The following is a 13963-nucleotide window of genomic DNA, read 5'->3' as shown; positions in this document are numbered from 1 at the left end:
AGCAGAGCCGCCTAGCGAAAGAGTCTGTGGCTCTGGGCACCTCAAGAGACCACTAAGGACAGACAGACAGGCCCTCAGAGGGGTTTCTGACCCTGAACTTCGAGATTTGTGGGTGCTGGTTGGGACAGATGGCCAAGGCCAGCTGCTGTTGAAACGTAATGACCTTGAGGCTGATGGTGTTGGTCACCAATGCCTCAGCAGCCCCCAGGAAACTGATGAGGTGGGGTCACCAATCTCACCCAGGTTCCCACACACCCCTCTCTGCTTTGGTCTGCCCCACCAGCCTGGAATATGCAAGGGTCCTGGGCAGGTGGCACAAGCTGGCCTGAAGGAAGACAAGGAGCCCTCTCCTCATACAAGGTGCCCTTGGGACCACCCCCGCAGCTCTCCACTGCAGGAGTAAGGAAACGGGGGCAAGTCAGCATTCCCTGGGGACCCCCTCACGTGAGAATCATCCGGCAGCCCCCTCTATTGAGCCCTTACTATGTCCTGAGAGCTTCCTATGCTTCTTCAACTCTGCCAACCACACTTGAGGGAGCCTCCCATTGTACAGATGGCAGAATCGAAATCCACACCTGCCCTCAGGTGTCCAGGAGGTAAACGAGGGAGCTGGGCTAACTCAGCTCTCATAACTCTGGGCCTGACCCGTGGCCCCACACACAAGGGAGGTCACATTATCGCCACCGGGCAGGCAGAGAAACCGAGGCTCAGAAGGGCCAGGATGGCGAGGCCCTCCCAGCCCTCAGACGCGCACTCCCTGCCAGGCTCGCTCCTCATGGCCAAGCCCTAAGGCACGGAGTGGACAGTCACCGAGGCCTCAGGGCCACACGCTCAGTGATGCAGCAGGAGTGTGGGCATGGGAAGGACCTGGGTGTGGCACGCTGGCCAGGATCCCCGTCATCCGGGCATGGCAACCAAGCAGGGAACGTGGGAGAAAATCCCGGGGCTGCGTCTGACCACCCTGGCCTCCCCGGCAGCTTTCAAACTGCGCCTTTCCCGAGTCCCCTCTGTCACTGAGTGGCTTGGCTGGGATACAGCTCTGGGTGACAGCTGTCCCCATCAGCAGACAGCTTCATTAAACCTCATTAAGATGTCAGCCCTCTCTGCCTTATTTCCCATCTCTCAGCTCTAATTAAAACCATCTCTCCCCTGTCCCAGGGGTCCTGGGATGATTCTCTGGGCTCCTTCTGCACAGAAGCTCCCTCTGCTCGGCAGCCTGAAGAACCGGGGCCTGGAAACCGCACCGGGAAACAGACCAGGCAGCATCCTGGGCCCGGAAGCCCCCTCAAAGCGACCAGCCCCCCACAGGACGGCCGGGGCTCCAGACGCCAGCACAGGCAGCCTTTCTGGCCTAGCCCTGAGGTCATCTGAAGCCTGGAGCCTCACCCGAGCCCATTCTCAAGGGACACTTCAAAGCAGGTCTCCAGCCTCGTGGCTCCTCATTCCTCATCCAAAACGCTTCTGAAATTCTCAACCAGCCTGAACTGCCCATCCAAGAGGCGAAATGGGTGGACTCGATCGCCGTGTTTCTCAGAGGGCCTGAGCCGGGCCTCGCCCTGGACAAAGGGCCAGCGGGCATTTGCAAGAGGGTGGGTTTTCTCCCGGGACCCGAGGGCTGGGAGCTGGACCAACTGGACGGTTTACTGCATCAGAGCAGACCCCACAAAGGAATGCCCCGCCTGGGGGCGGCGCCCCAGTGTAGCTCATTAACCCTCTGCCCGCATCTAAACTAAATGGATGTTTGCTTGACAGTTGAAAAGCCCCCACTCACTTCCCTGCATCCTATTAAAGCGTGGTTGTGTGAAATCCCACAGCTATTGCCTGGTAGTTATTAAATAAATATCTGTGTCCGCGACGCCCACGCATGCATCTGCACACACGTGCCTGCGCGGCGGAGGGCAGTTCATTATCGTAAAACGACTGAAGATCCTCGAATGAAAAGCACAATATAAATGCAAATTGTGATCATGATTAGCATAGAGGATATTTATTTATTTCCATAATGAGAACCTCAGATAAACAATCATGTGCGGGAAGGTGCGTCGTGGACTACCAGCCTCGCGGCTGGCGCCCCCCAGCCCCGGCGGCGCCCGGGAGCCACAGGGCAGGAGCCCACGTCCACGTGCGGTCAGAGGCGCCCGGGAGGCCGGCCAGTGAAAAAGAGCCCAGCAGGACTCGGCACTTCACATACACGGAGCTTAACACTGTTTTAAAAGTTCACCGAAAAAATCCTGGGAGGAAGCAGAGCGGGATCGTGGGGCAGGGAGGCGAGGCGGCCCTCCGGGGGCCCGGGTCACTGACCACCACCCTTCCGCTCAAAAGAGCAGAAGTAAAACAAGTTTCTCCTTTTAGATGTGCCTGTCGAGGGTCAAGGGCTCCAGTTAAGAGAAGGTCCTCCCAGGTCATCACAACCTGCGCCCCGAGTCTATAACGGGGCTCGGGGAGGGGGGGCACAGGGAGGGGAGCAGGCCGCCAGCTTGTCACTGTGATGCAGAACTGTCACTTCCTGGTGACCTTGGGCGAGTCACTTCCCTGTCTGGGCCCGCGTCTGCCCGCCCGCTCAGCCCCCAGGGAGTGGACGCTTCTGCAGACCCGGCCTGCCTGGCCGCCCGCTGGGCCCTCCCCGTCGCGCCCCTGGGTCGGCGTGGTGCTGCCTGCCCGTCCCGGCACAGGGGTGATGGATGGCCCTCTCCGGCGAGGCGGTCACGGCGACGGGGCTCGGTGCTGCCCCCTCCCCTCCCCCTCAACAGCTTGAAACCAGGTCCTTCATTTGCATTTACATGATCTCGCTGTGCAGCTTATGAGATCGAGAGATTTATTTGCTACTTAGCTTGATGTTTGATTACACTCCGAGAAGGCTCCGAGCAGCAAAGTGCAGGGACGCATCGCCCTGAGCCCGTGCCTCGGGGGGCCGGTAACTCAGCCGCAGGTTTAGGGGGATGAGGGGGAAACGCAGCGTTTTGAAACAGCAGCCAGGAGAGGTGGAAGGAGCAGGCCCCGCGGTTTGGACTGAAGAAACCGGCTGGGTGTCGTCTGAGACCAAGGGCAGGCGGCGCAGCTGGTCGCGCTGGGGAGGGAACTCTCAGGGGCTTCTCCTCCCGGGCGAGGTCAGAGGCTCCCTGGAGAGACGGAGCCCTAGACACAGGCAGACCCCCGGCTGCCCTGGCCCCTCAAGCCGGAACATCCGCACCCACACGGGCTCTGCCTGCGCAGTCCCTGCCTGGTCACTCGGCCTACCCGCACCCCAGTCCTGCATCTGCAAAGTGGGGGGACCACACACCCCTTAGGCCTGTGGCTGAGCTCAGCACAGAGCGGGGTGCCCCATCCTGGGTGCTATGGGGGGGGCCTGGTTACCTCTAAAGCGCCTGGGGCGGGGGGTGGAATCAGCACATCTTCCCCACAGGGAGAAAACACAGAGCAGCCATTTGCAGTCAAAGGTCACTCTTCTGCTCTGTGGTTCTCTGCGGCTTTGGTCACCGAGGCCTCGGGGCACTGGGCCTGTCACTCGTCTGAATATGGGGAGGGGGAGGGCAGCAGCCATAAGCACGAGGGTAATGGGGTGGGGGCCTCCTCGGGGTCTGGCACATGGTTGTGTGGTTACAGGTGTTGCAGCGGCCAGCAGGTGGGCTATGAGTGCCACTGTGGGTGCCCAGGCTGCTCCCGCAGGGCCTTTTGGGGGCTCCCGGACAGATACCCTGGGACCCAAAGGAGTAAACTCCCCGGGTGTGAGGTGGGCCAGGAGGCCCGCAGAGCTGCCCAGGGTGGCTTCTGACACGCTGCGGCACTCTCAGACATAGGAACTCACTTCGGTTGGGTGTCTAGGAGGGAGCCGTTAGGCTATCGGCAGGCACAGATACTGATAAACATGCTTCCACTGTGGCTGTACCAGTTCACACTCCCACCAAGCATGTTCCACTTGCTCTACATCTTTGCCAATAACCTTGAGTTTTAACTTTGTATTTCTCAGAGGTTGAATTTCTTCACATCTATGGGTCTTGGCCAATCAGATGCCCCCCCCCTTTTTTTTTACTTTGTGGGTTTTTTTTTAATATTTTATTTTATATAATTCTTACATCATTTTTCAACTTTGTACAATGTATGCATTTTCATATCGGTTATACTCCCCATACAATTGCACCCCCCCTTATTTTGACCCTAGTTCTTCCTCTCCCCGCCCCTACCTCTTCCCCCCACCCCCCTGTAGTGTGTCTCTGGTTTATAGTTGATTGTTGATTTTGATTATTACTTTGCATTGATTAGTCTTTTTCCTGGTCCCTTATTTAAGTTTTCTAGATTCCTGCTATGAGTGAGACCATCCGGTATTTTTCTTTTTCTTTTTGGCTTATTTCGCTGAGCATGATCCCTTCCAGCGCCATCCATGTTGCTGCAAATTGCATGTGTTTATCTTTTTTGAATGCTGAGTAATATTCCATGGTATATATGTACCACATCTTCTTGATCCAGTCATCTATTTTTGGGCATTTGGGTTGTTTCCAAAGCTTAGCTATTGTAAACAGTGCTGCTGTAAACATAGGGGTGCAGGTGCTCTTTGGAATTGATGTTTCTGTATTCTTTGGGTAAATACCTAGGAGTGGAATTGCTGGATCCTGTGGAAGCTCTATGTTTAGTAGGTCCAGAAATCTCCACACAGCTCTCCACAGTGGTTGGACCAGTTTGCACTCCCACCAGCAGTGCAGGAGAGTTCCTTTTTCTCCACATCCTCGCCAACATTTGTTGTTGCTAGTTTTTTTAATATGTGCCATTCTCACTGGTGTAAGATGGTATCTCATGGTAGTTTTGATTTGCATTTCCCTGATGACAAGTGATGTTGAACATTTTTTCATATGTCTGTTGGCCATTTGCATTTCCTCTTCAGAGAAGTTTCTTTTTAGCTCTTCTGCCCATTTTTTTGACACTCAGATGCCCTTTTAATGAAGTACCTATTCAAGTCTTTTGATGTTTGATCTATAGGATTGTCTGCTTTTTTTCTTATTGATTTGTAGCAGCTCTTTATATATGATGGGTAAGATTTCTTTGCCAGATAAAGGCATTGCAAACATTTTTGCTCATTTTATGGACTCACAGATCTTCAGAGCTAGAGTCAGTCTGGGCTGTCACCCCCCAAACTCCCTGGTGCACTTGACTGTCGTTACTTGTTTTATCATCTTTTCTGCAAGATGATCAATTTCATAAGGGCAGGGCTATGTGTCTGCTTTGTTAACCTTAGAACTCCCCAGGCTTGGTGCAGAGAGGGGATAAAATAAATTATTTGTGGAATAACTCTTCCCCACTGGGGGATGAGCCTGTCTTCCATGTGTGTCAGCAGTAACCGATTCCCAGGCAACCCTATCCAAAAAGCACAGAGATTAAGGCACCTGCCTGCTTCCCTGCACCCCCCGCCTTCCCCCCAGCCCCCATCAGAGTGGCAGCCAGTTCCTGAGTCTGTCTGTCCTTCCTCTGCCAGCTGGAAGCCTGCCCACTTGCACCTGCCCTGGGGGAGGCGGGGCCTCTCCCGGAGAAGTCATATTTTAATTAACTTCCCCGCCAGTCACTGGAGAAGCCGGATCATTTTCATAAACAAATGAGGAGCCAGAGCTTTGTCTGCAGCTCAGAGCGAGTCGTGTGGAAGAAATTCAAGAAACCAGCGGAAGCCCCAGCCCCTGCTGGAACTCAGAGCTCTGCGGTTCTCCAGGGAGGTTGGGGCCTAAGATTTGAGATGTGAACGAAGAGGGAGAAAAATGATCAGGCACCGTGCAGAGAAGAGCTGGTGGGTGTCCAGCTGGCCTCCCATGCACTCGAGCCTCTCTTGTCCCGCCCGGGACAAAGACGGGGAGAAAGACCAAGGGGGGTATGTGGGAAACCGCAGAGTCTTCCACTCCGTTTTGCTGTGATATCTATTTCTTTAATTAACCTTAAAACAAATAAGTAAAGACCAAGTGCACAGCCTACAGGGGAAAGCAGACGGGAAACTGGTCCTCCTACAATTAATGACTTAATTACATCCCTTTGCAATTTTTTTAATAGCTTGATAGAGAGCTAATTTGCATGCCATACAATTAACCCATTTAAAGTGCACAATTCGGTGGTTTTTAACATATTGACAGAATCGCACCTCCATCACTGCAATCGATTTTGGAACATTTTCATTATCCCCCAAAGAAGCACCCCTCCCTTTAGCCGTCACCCCCACCCGCCCCCCTCACTCCGCTCCCCTCCCACTTCTAGCCGCAGGCAGCCGCTAATCTACATTCTGCCTCTATGGATTCGCCTACTTGAGACACTTCATGTCAGCGGAGTCAACGCTGTGCAGTAGTTTGTGACCGGCTGGCTGCTCCCTCTGCATCATCTCGTCCAGACCCACTCAGGCTACAGCAGGGACTCACTGTGTGATTTTGAAAGTGCCCTGAAGGTGGAGTTGGGGGCCTTCTGGTGCCATATACCAAGGAAGTGCAGCAGGGCTGAGGGCAGCCCAGGAGGGCTTCCCAGAGGAAGAGGTTTTTAAATCTCGGGCATGTATTGAGCACCTGTGGCCTGTGGGGGCTAGACGGGGCAGCAAGCAGTACCCTGCCTTCTTGACAAGGTCCACAGATGGCTCCAGGGAGCCAGTGGGATTTGCGGATTAACAGGTGGATCTGCATGTAGGCTGCAGACAGTCAACCTGGGTTCAAATCCCCGCTCTGCCACTTCCTTCTCTGTGGCTTGTGCCTCAGCTTCCCTGTTTGAGAAGTGGGAGCGGCCATGGACCTGCCTCCCAGGGCGATCGTGAGGAGGACTACATGGGGAGAAGCACATGAAGAACCAAGTATCGTCCGAGGAACAGCCAGAGCTCACGAGAGCTCATCCATGACAAGGAAGACTTCACAGCACACAGCACAGGGCCTGAGCTGGGGAGCCGCCCTCAGAGGGGCAGGGTAGGGTCTGATGAAGCGCTCCAGCGGGAGACCAAACAGCAGGAACCCAGGCCTGGCCCCTGGGACGCCGCCTCTCTAGGCATCAGTTTCCCGGTGTATCGAATGGGGAACTGAGGTGATTTCACTCTGCAAACCCCCTGGGCAGGGCTCAAGGAGGAGTCACCAGACACCTAGGGAGAAAGAGGGGCTCCCAGCCGCCCGGAGGGTGACGTGGGCCTTGTCCCACCCTCAGGGGATGGCGAGGAGGCAGCCATGTCCTCATCGGTGTCAGGGACCATGGTGGGTGGGCCCCACATGGGAACAGGGGGCCAGGCGGGGGTCTCCGCAGCTGCCTGTGACTGCGTCCCCTACATGACCACAAGGGGCGTCTCTTCCAGCTCGAACCAGGCGGCTTGGCTGGCCCCAAATGCAGGTGCTCAGTCGGGGCACACGCAGCTCCTGCCCTCGGGAGCAAGGCACCTCCTTCTTCAGGGGCTCAGTCTGGCCACCCCTTGCTCGGGTGCCTCAGGCTCTGCTCTCCTGCGCCTCTCAGCACCAGCTCACTCATCAGCAATTTGGGGTCCACTCAGGAGGGCTCTGTGGTCCATTTCCCAGGAGCCCCGAAGTTCCTGCCAGGGCCTGGGGCAAAGCCCCTCCGTGACGCCCCGTGCCTGAGTTTATTACAACCGGTGGGTCTGAGGCCCCACGTCTCACCTTTGCTCTCGGTCTCCCTCCCAACAGGCTGAACTCGGCAAGCCGCGGGAAAGGAGCTGCAGCCTGCCTGGGATCGACTTCAACTACGGCCTCTACACTCGGGGGCAGGACGGAGGGGTCCCAGAAGGTGAGCCCTCGGAGCCGGGGCCGGAGCTCTCAGCCTAGACTGCCACCGCACGGCTGCCACATTCTGGGGACGGGGGGTTCTGGTGGAAACCCTGGGTCTGGGCCGGGTTGGGATGGGGGTGTCTAGCAGGGTCAGGTCTAGGCATCGGGGGATGCCAAGGGCCCAGCCAGGGTGGAGCCTCCAGGCAAGAGACCGTCTGTGCTCTGCCGTGGGAGCTGCACGCCTAGGACACACTCAGCACCGACCCAAAAGGGTCAAAGCCGTTTCTACGAAGGCCTCAGGCGCCCTCTGGAACGTCTGGGGATCCTGGTCCCTCCCTTCCTGGGGAGCACGCAGGGTGTTCACACAGCAGAATTTGGGTTAGAGGGATGAGACCGGGCCCTGTCCCCCATTTCTGCTCAGTCAGGGGTCATCACACCCGGACTGACCCCGGCACTGTGGCTCCGTCTCTCCTGCCCCAGCCATTGGTCACTGGCACGTGTTTAAGCAGCAGCCCACCTGCCCCCAAGAGCTGACCAGGAATTACATCGCCATGAACCGCGGGGCAGTGAAAGCTGGCCTGGTGACCGCCCACGAGGCCCTGCTCTACCGCCAGTTCAATGATATCCGCATCAGTGACCAGGAGGACCGGCGTCTGAAGAAGGAGCCACCCTTCGTCCCTCCAAACATAACGTTTGGGGTGAGGGCACGGTAAGGAGGAGCTCACGGAGACTGCATTAGAGAAGAATGTGGGGGGGGTGACGCCTGACTCCAGGGAGGGCAGGTGGCGCGGGCTGGCCGGTGGCACAGTTCTCAGGACTTGGTCACAGTGATTGGCTCAGAGGGACACGCTGATCCCTGTCCCACCCCGGCATGGGCGACTGTCTATGCACATAATCAAATCTCAACTCACACGGCCTTGGTTTTCTTTAAATGGGAATTTATTGGCTCACGGGATTGAAAAGCCCAGGGGCCGAGCTTCAGGCATAGCTGGATCTAGGCGACCAGGCCATCCCATCTGCATTTGGTCTGTGTCTCCGTGTCTTGGCTGTGCTCCCCAGATCTGGCTCCATTCTCACAAGTTTTTTCCTCACATGGCAAAACAGCCGGGAGCAGGCCTGTTCTTATGCCCTGGTCTCGTGGAGATCCCAGTGGGGTTTGGGAACAACAGAAGCCTTCAGGTCCAGCGTCCACAGGCCAACCCCACGGGCAGGGCTTATGATGCAAGTCTGGCCCGTCCTGGGTCACACGTCTGCCTTTCTCAAGCCAAAGCCAAGTCCAGGGAAGTCCGATGCCCGGACTGGCCAGGCCTGATCCCTCCCTCCCCGAGGGGGTGTGATTAGACTCAGTCCCCACAGTCCACAGGGGCTGATGGGGAAAGCGATGTAGAAACGGGGGTTCTGTTCCCAGAAGGAGAGGACTGAACACAAGAGCAGGTAAGAACAGCAGTGTCTGCCCGCGGGCCTGTCCAGCCCACACGTAGCACAGCACAGCGAGCAGCACAAAAGCCACTGGTGTTGGCACCGAAAACACAAGACGCGGCTCAGCCCTCGGCCAGTGATCGGACTCCCCGGCCACCCGAGCCCCATCCGGACACTGTGACCGGGAAGCCCTGACCCAGCCACCTGCCTCCGAGCCACCGGCCATCCACCCCACTGCCCTCCTGCTCCCCCGGCCCTGGGCCCCACCAGGCGCCTTCCTGTGGATCTGCCACGCTTCTTTTTTATGGTTCCCTATTTTTGACTGATCATTTTTTTTACTGTGGTAAAACATAGGTAACGTAAGACTGACCGTTGAAAGCGTCCGGTGGCGTGGCACTGACACCGCGGGCCCCGCTCCGCAGTAGCGCCGCCCGCCCCAGCTCCTGCACGTGCCGGGCTGCCCGCCGTGGGGACCTGGCCGCCAGGAACCCCGCCCGGGGGCCGTGAGCGTGGCTCAGGCCCAGGGCTGCGTTTCCCGTGTCCCGTGGAAAAGCTGGCGTCAAGTGGGCTCAGAGAGGACATCCATTATCATCTGATTTCAATATAAAATCCTAAATTGCTCTAAAACCGAGTGGCTACAATTCCAGGGAGGGGACGTGACGGAGCGCCGGCTCTATCTGCTGTGATGGTAAATGGGCTTTGCATATGCAAATTGAATGGATTTTAAAATGGTATTTAATGACAATTTTCGTAGCAGACGTTAACATTAATTGCACAAAAATGAAAATGTTGCATTAGGTTGCTGTTAGCAGCAAATATCGTGGCCATAAAGCTTTATCTTGATCAGCGGCGGCCCCTTCGGATGTGACGGGGAGCCCAGCAAATGGCGGGCGAGAGGGCTTTTATGGCACAGAAATGTCCCCCAAAGCAGGCCCAAATCAGCATCAATTTCGCTTTATTTCTTCGTAAATGGAGGTTAAGTGGCTGCTGAAAAAGCTTTTACTGAGATGCCAGCCAGCCTGCAGGAGCCCCGCACCCCCAGGATGCCAGCACAGCGGGGACACCCCCCCCACCCTGTAATGGGGCTATTACTTTAAAGTTATGGGCGAGGCCCATCCTCTAACCGGGCCTTTTACAGGCCGCGACTGTATTTATTTCTTTACTTTAAAAGCAACAGACCCGACCGTGCTGACCGCCGACTCCTTGGCCTGAGCTGGCCCAACAAACACATACGTGGGCGTAGACAGGCCGCGCCGGCCACAGCAGCTCGTGCTGGGAGGGAGGGCCCAGCCGGGGCCACAGGCAGGAGCCCCTCACGCCAGGGTGTCGGGAGCCTGGGGTGTGCCACACGGAATTCTACCCCCTGCACCCCACTGTCTTGCCTGTAATGCATTATACCAAGGACAAAATAAATGGCGGGGGAGGGATAGAGTCCCCCGAGCCCCTCAACACCAGGAGGCATCCAGAGCGGGATCAGGGACTCCTCAGAGGCTTCCTTTCCAGCCGCCTGCTTGGCCCCATCCACATCACTGCGACAGACACCCTCCGTGGCCTCAAGGAGGTGGAGAGGGAGGCCGTGATTGGAGAAAGCGGGTCCCGTGGACACAGGCCACACCCGGGGGCGACCGCCAAGGCAGCCCACGAGGGTTTGGCCCATGCAGTGACGAAGGAAGAAACGTCTGAATGACTCGCCACGTGAAAAAGCCGTGGACGTCCGGGCCCGGCTTCCCCACAAGGCCAAAGGCGGCGGCCTGGGTCTGTTCTCCGCCCGACCTACTCCTGCCCCGCCTCGCTTCTCTCAGTTTCCTTCTTTCTGGTTCCGGCAGGCTCCTAGCTGGCAGCCTCAGGGGCAGACGGTCATCTTGATCCCCCAGCAGCCCCGTCTGCCCTCCGCATAGCTGGCCCCCAGGGAGGCTGCCGGGGACTGAGCGTGGGGCGGCAGGCATTGGGCACGCGCGGCCGCTGACCTTCCATCCAGCCTGTGAGGCGGGAATCGTCCTGCTCAGTTCACAGGCCAGGAAAGGGGGCACGGGCGCAGCCCCAGTGTGCGAGGCACAGCCACGCGTCCCCTGGCCGACTGCGGAGCCGCCCCTGGGCGCACCCGGCGCTCTCGCCACCGCAGCATCTCAGAATTCCGGTCAGGGCAGAGTCTCAGTTCTCGTTACCCACGTGTAAGGCCACGACCCAGATCCCAAAGCGCGCGACGCCCCGGGTCTCCAGCAGCAGTGTCTGGAGGCAGGAATGTAACTGTTAGCGGAGCACTTAATTATTGATGCTTTTTAATCAGTGTTGCACAGCGTCGCCATGGCTGTGCCTAATTGCTGCGGCGCCGTCGGTCACGGGGGGAGGACCGCAACAAGCTGGGCAGCAGCTGGCACTCTGGCAGGTTCTGGGTGCCCTGGGCTCTGCCCAGGCCCTGCCTGAGGCCTTGTGCCACGTGAGGCCAGGAGCCCGCCAGGGGGGCCATCACCCTGTCCATGAGCAGAGAGCCCTGTGCCATCGGGGTCTGGCTCAGGGCAGCTGGAAAGGGGGCGCCCCCTTGAATTAGCGATGGCAACCGCGGGGTGTTGCTCCTCTTACATGTCAGCATCTGAGCACGCGGGTCCAGCCTCTTCGAAACCCTGAACAGGTCCATAAATAGGAGGCAGCAACTCCACCCCACCATGCGGAGGGAGAGACAGAGGGTCAGGGAGGCCGCCCCCTGGCCCTGGCTGCCCAGCAGTCTGGCCTGAACACCCGTGATGGTGACCCTGGCCCTGATCCGTCTCCCCCACAGACACAGGATGGAGGGTCAGAGCCGCTCCCGAGATATTCCCGCACCGAGAAGGGCGGAGGCGGAACGAGCCTCGGGTCAGGCTCTCGTTCTGGCGTTTCCGTAAAGCTTTAAACAATCAACAAAATGGGCTTCCCTTCTTGATGTTTCCCTCCCCTCACCTCCTGCTTCCCGGTGACCAGACTCCTCGATGGGGTCCCCCCTCCATATACAGATGTTCCTGCTTTTGTTCTCCAGCACCCCCAGCCGCACCCCCAGTCCCAGTGCCTTTGCTCAGTAAACCTCTCTGAGGGAACGCGTGGTTAAATCCACACTGGGACGTGGCTATGGAAACAGCAACGACAAGCAACTTTAGTAGGTACTCAGGTCACCCCCAGTTAGTGCCGTCTACACCCCCTCCCGGGGCTGAAGCCTCAGGCCGTGCAAAGCCAGCAGCGTGAGAAGGCAGGACCCGCTGGCCGGGGCCCGTGTGCGGCCCGCCCGCGACCAGATGCCTCGTGCGCCTGACGCTGACAAACGCGAAGGAGGCAGGAAATGTTACAGGCTGTTAAAAAATGTTTGCTGCCTGACAGGTTTTTTGAATCCCTCTGCCAAGCTGATTTATTTTACAAACTTACAAGGGGCCCATCGATCACCCCAGGTTATTTTGTTTCTCCTGGAGCCGATGGTGAAATCCAAGCCACGCACCCAAGCGCCTAGAAAATAATAATAAGCCCCTTTCCAGACGCGTGTCCCAGGGACCCAAGGCCGGTTCTGAATGGGGAGACCCCCCGCAGGTGTGTGGGGCGGCTGAGCGGAGGCAGGTTTGGATGAGGGCTCACCGCCAGGGGGAGCCTGAGGACCTCGCAGAGACTCCCCCTGCCTGGAGCCAGCCTGGAAGCCGCCGGCGGCCGCCCTGCCCCTCTGCCCCCTAGCACTGCCCCAGCGGCAGCTACAGAGCGCTCTGCCCGATGCCAGCTCTCCCCGCTGGACACTCCTGGTGGGCAGGCCTGTGTTCTTTTTGCCCATAACTATACCATCATAGGCTGGCACACGGTAGGCACTCAATAAATATTTGCTGAGGGCCTCCCCGGTGGCGCAGCAGTTGAGCGCTGGGTTGTGAAGCTGCCCGCGGCCTCTGCAGCGCCGGTTCGATCCCCGGCTGCTCCCCGCCCCCCAGAGGAGGGTCCCACATGGCGCGCAGACCTCTCCTGCCGCCCGCTGCTCCCCTCAGCAGTGTCCTTCGGTCCTTCTGCCTGCTCTGCTCCCCGCTCTGGCTCTGGTGAATTCTCTCACCCTCCCGCGCTTCTGACTGTACCCAGTGCATGTATAAATAAATCTTTAAAAAATAAATAAATAAATATTTGCTGAGCAGAAGTGTGGTCCAGGGCCTGTTAAGAGTTTGAGACAGAGTTATTGAAAGCGAAGACTCGGTCAATTTGAGTCCTAAAGAAGAGTCCTGGGTCACCGAGCAAACTCTGCTGTGTTCTCTCCTGCTTGATGCTGTGAATCAGCAACACGGTGCCTCAAAGAGTAGATGTGTTTCCTGACCACATTAATAGAAGTAGCAAGTCCAGAACAAAGGAGGTGACCTTTCTGTTCTATTCTGATGCTCAAGCCTTACTTGTCACATCAAGTTAAAAATACATGGGACAGGGGCCTCCCTGCCAGCGCAAGGGGTTAAGCACTGCACTATGAAGCAATCCGCAGCTTCTGCAGCACAAGTTCGATTCCCGGCCGGCCAGGGAGCAACCCACATGGCGCAGCAGACCTCTCCTGTCTCGCCCGCTGCTCCCCTCAGTAGTGTACTTTGATCAATCTGCCTGTTCTGTTCCCCACTCTGTTTCTGGTGGATCCTCTCACCCCCCAGCTCTTATATGCGTAAATAAATAAATCCTTAAAAAAAATACATGGGACAACACACCTCCAGGGGAAGAGCCATAAACAGGAGACTGGCCGGTGGGGTGGGGGAGACCACATGTAGAAAGAACATGGTAAGAGGTGAGGTTGCCAAGCTGGATGAGAAATGAAGCCCTGCTATGAGGACAATTGAGGGGCTTTGCTCTCAGGGGCTTCAGAG

General features: G+C 57.4%; 1 protein-coding gene across 1 annotated transcript in view; it reads left to right on the top strand.

Annotated features, from left to right (window-relative positions):
* Positions 1-13963, top strand: part of CFAP77 (cilia and flagella associated protein 77) — a 90654-nt gene that overhangs the window by 43261 nt on the left and 33430 nt on the right. The window contains exons 2-3 of the mRNA XM_037492962.2: positions 7632-7731; positions 8193-8421. Coding sequence (XP_037348859.1) covers positions 7632-7731; positions 8193-8421 — 329 coding nt within the window. The remainder of the gene's footprint in view (positions 1-7631; positions 7732-8192; positions 8422-13963) is intronic.

The sequence above is a fragment of the Talpa occidentalis genome, unplaced genomic scaffold (assembly GCF_014898055.3).
Source record: "Talpa occidentalis isolate TD23 unplaced genomic scaffold, MPIMG_talOcc4v2.1 talOcc4.7, whole genome shotgun sequence".
Taxonomy (NCBI): domain Eukaryota; kingdom Metazoa; phylum Chordata; class Mammalia; order Eulipotyphla; family Talpidae; genus Talpa; species Talpa occidentalis.
Note: the sequence above shows the minus strand (reverse complement) of the source record. Positions and strands in the feature narration are given on the sequence as shown.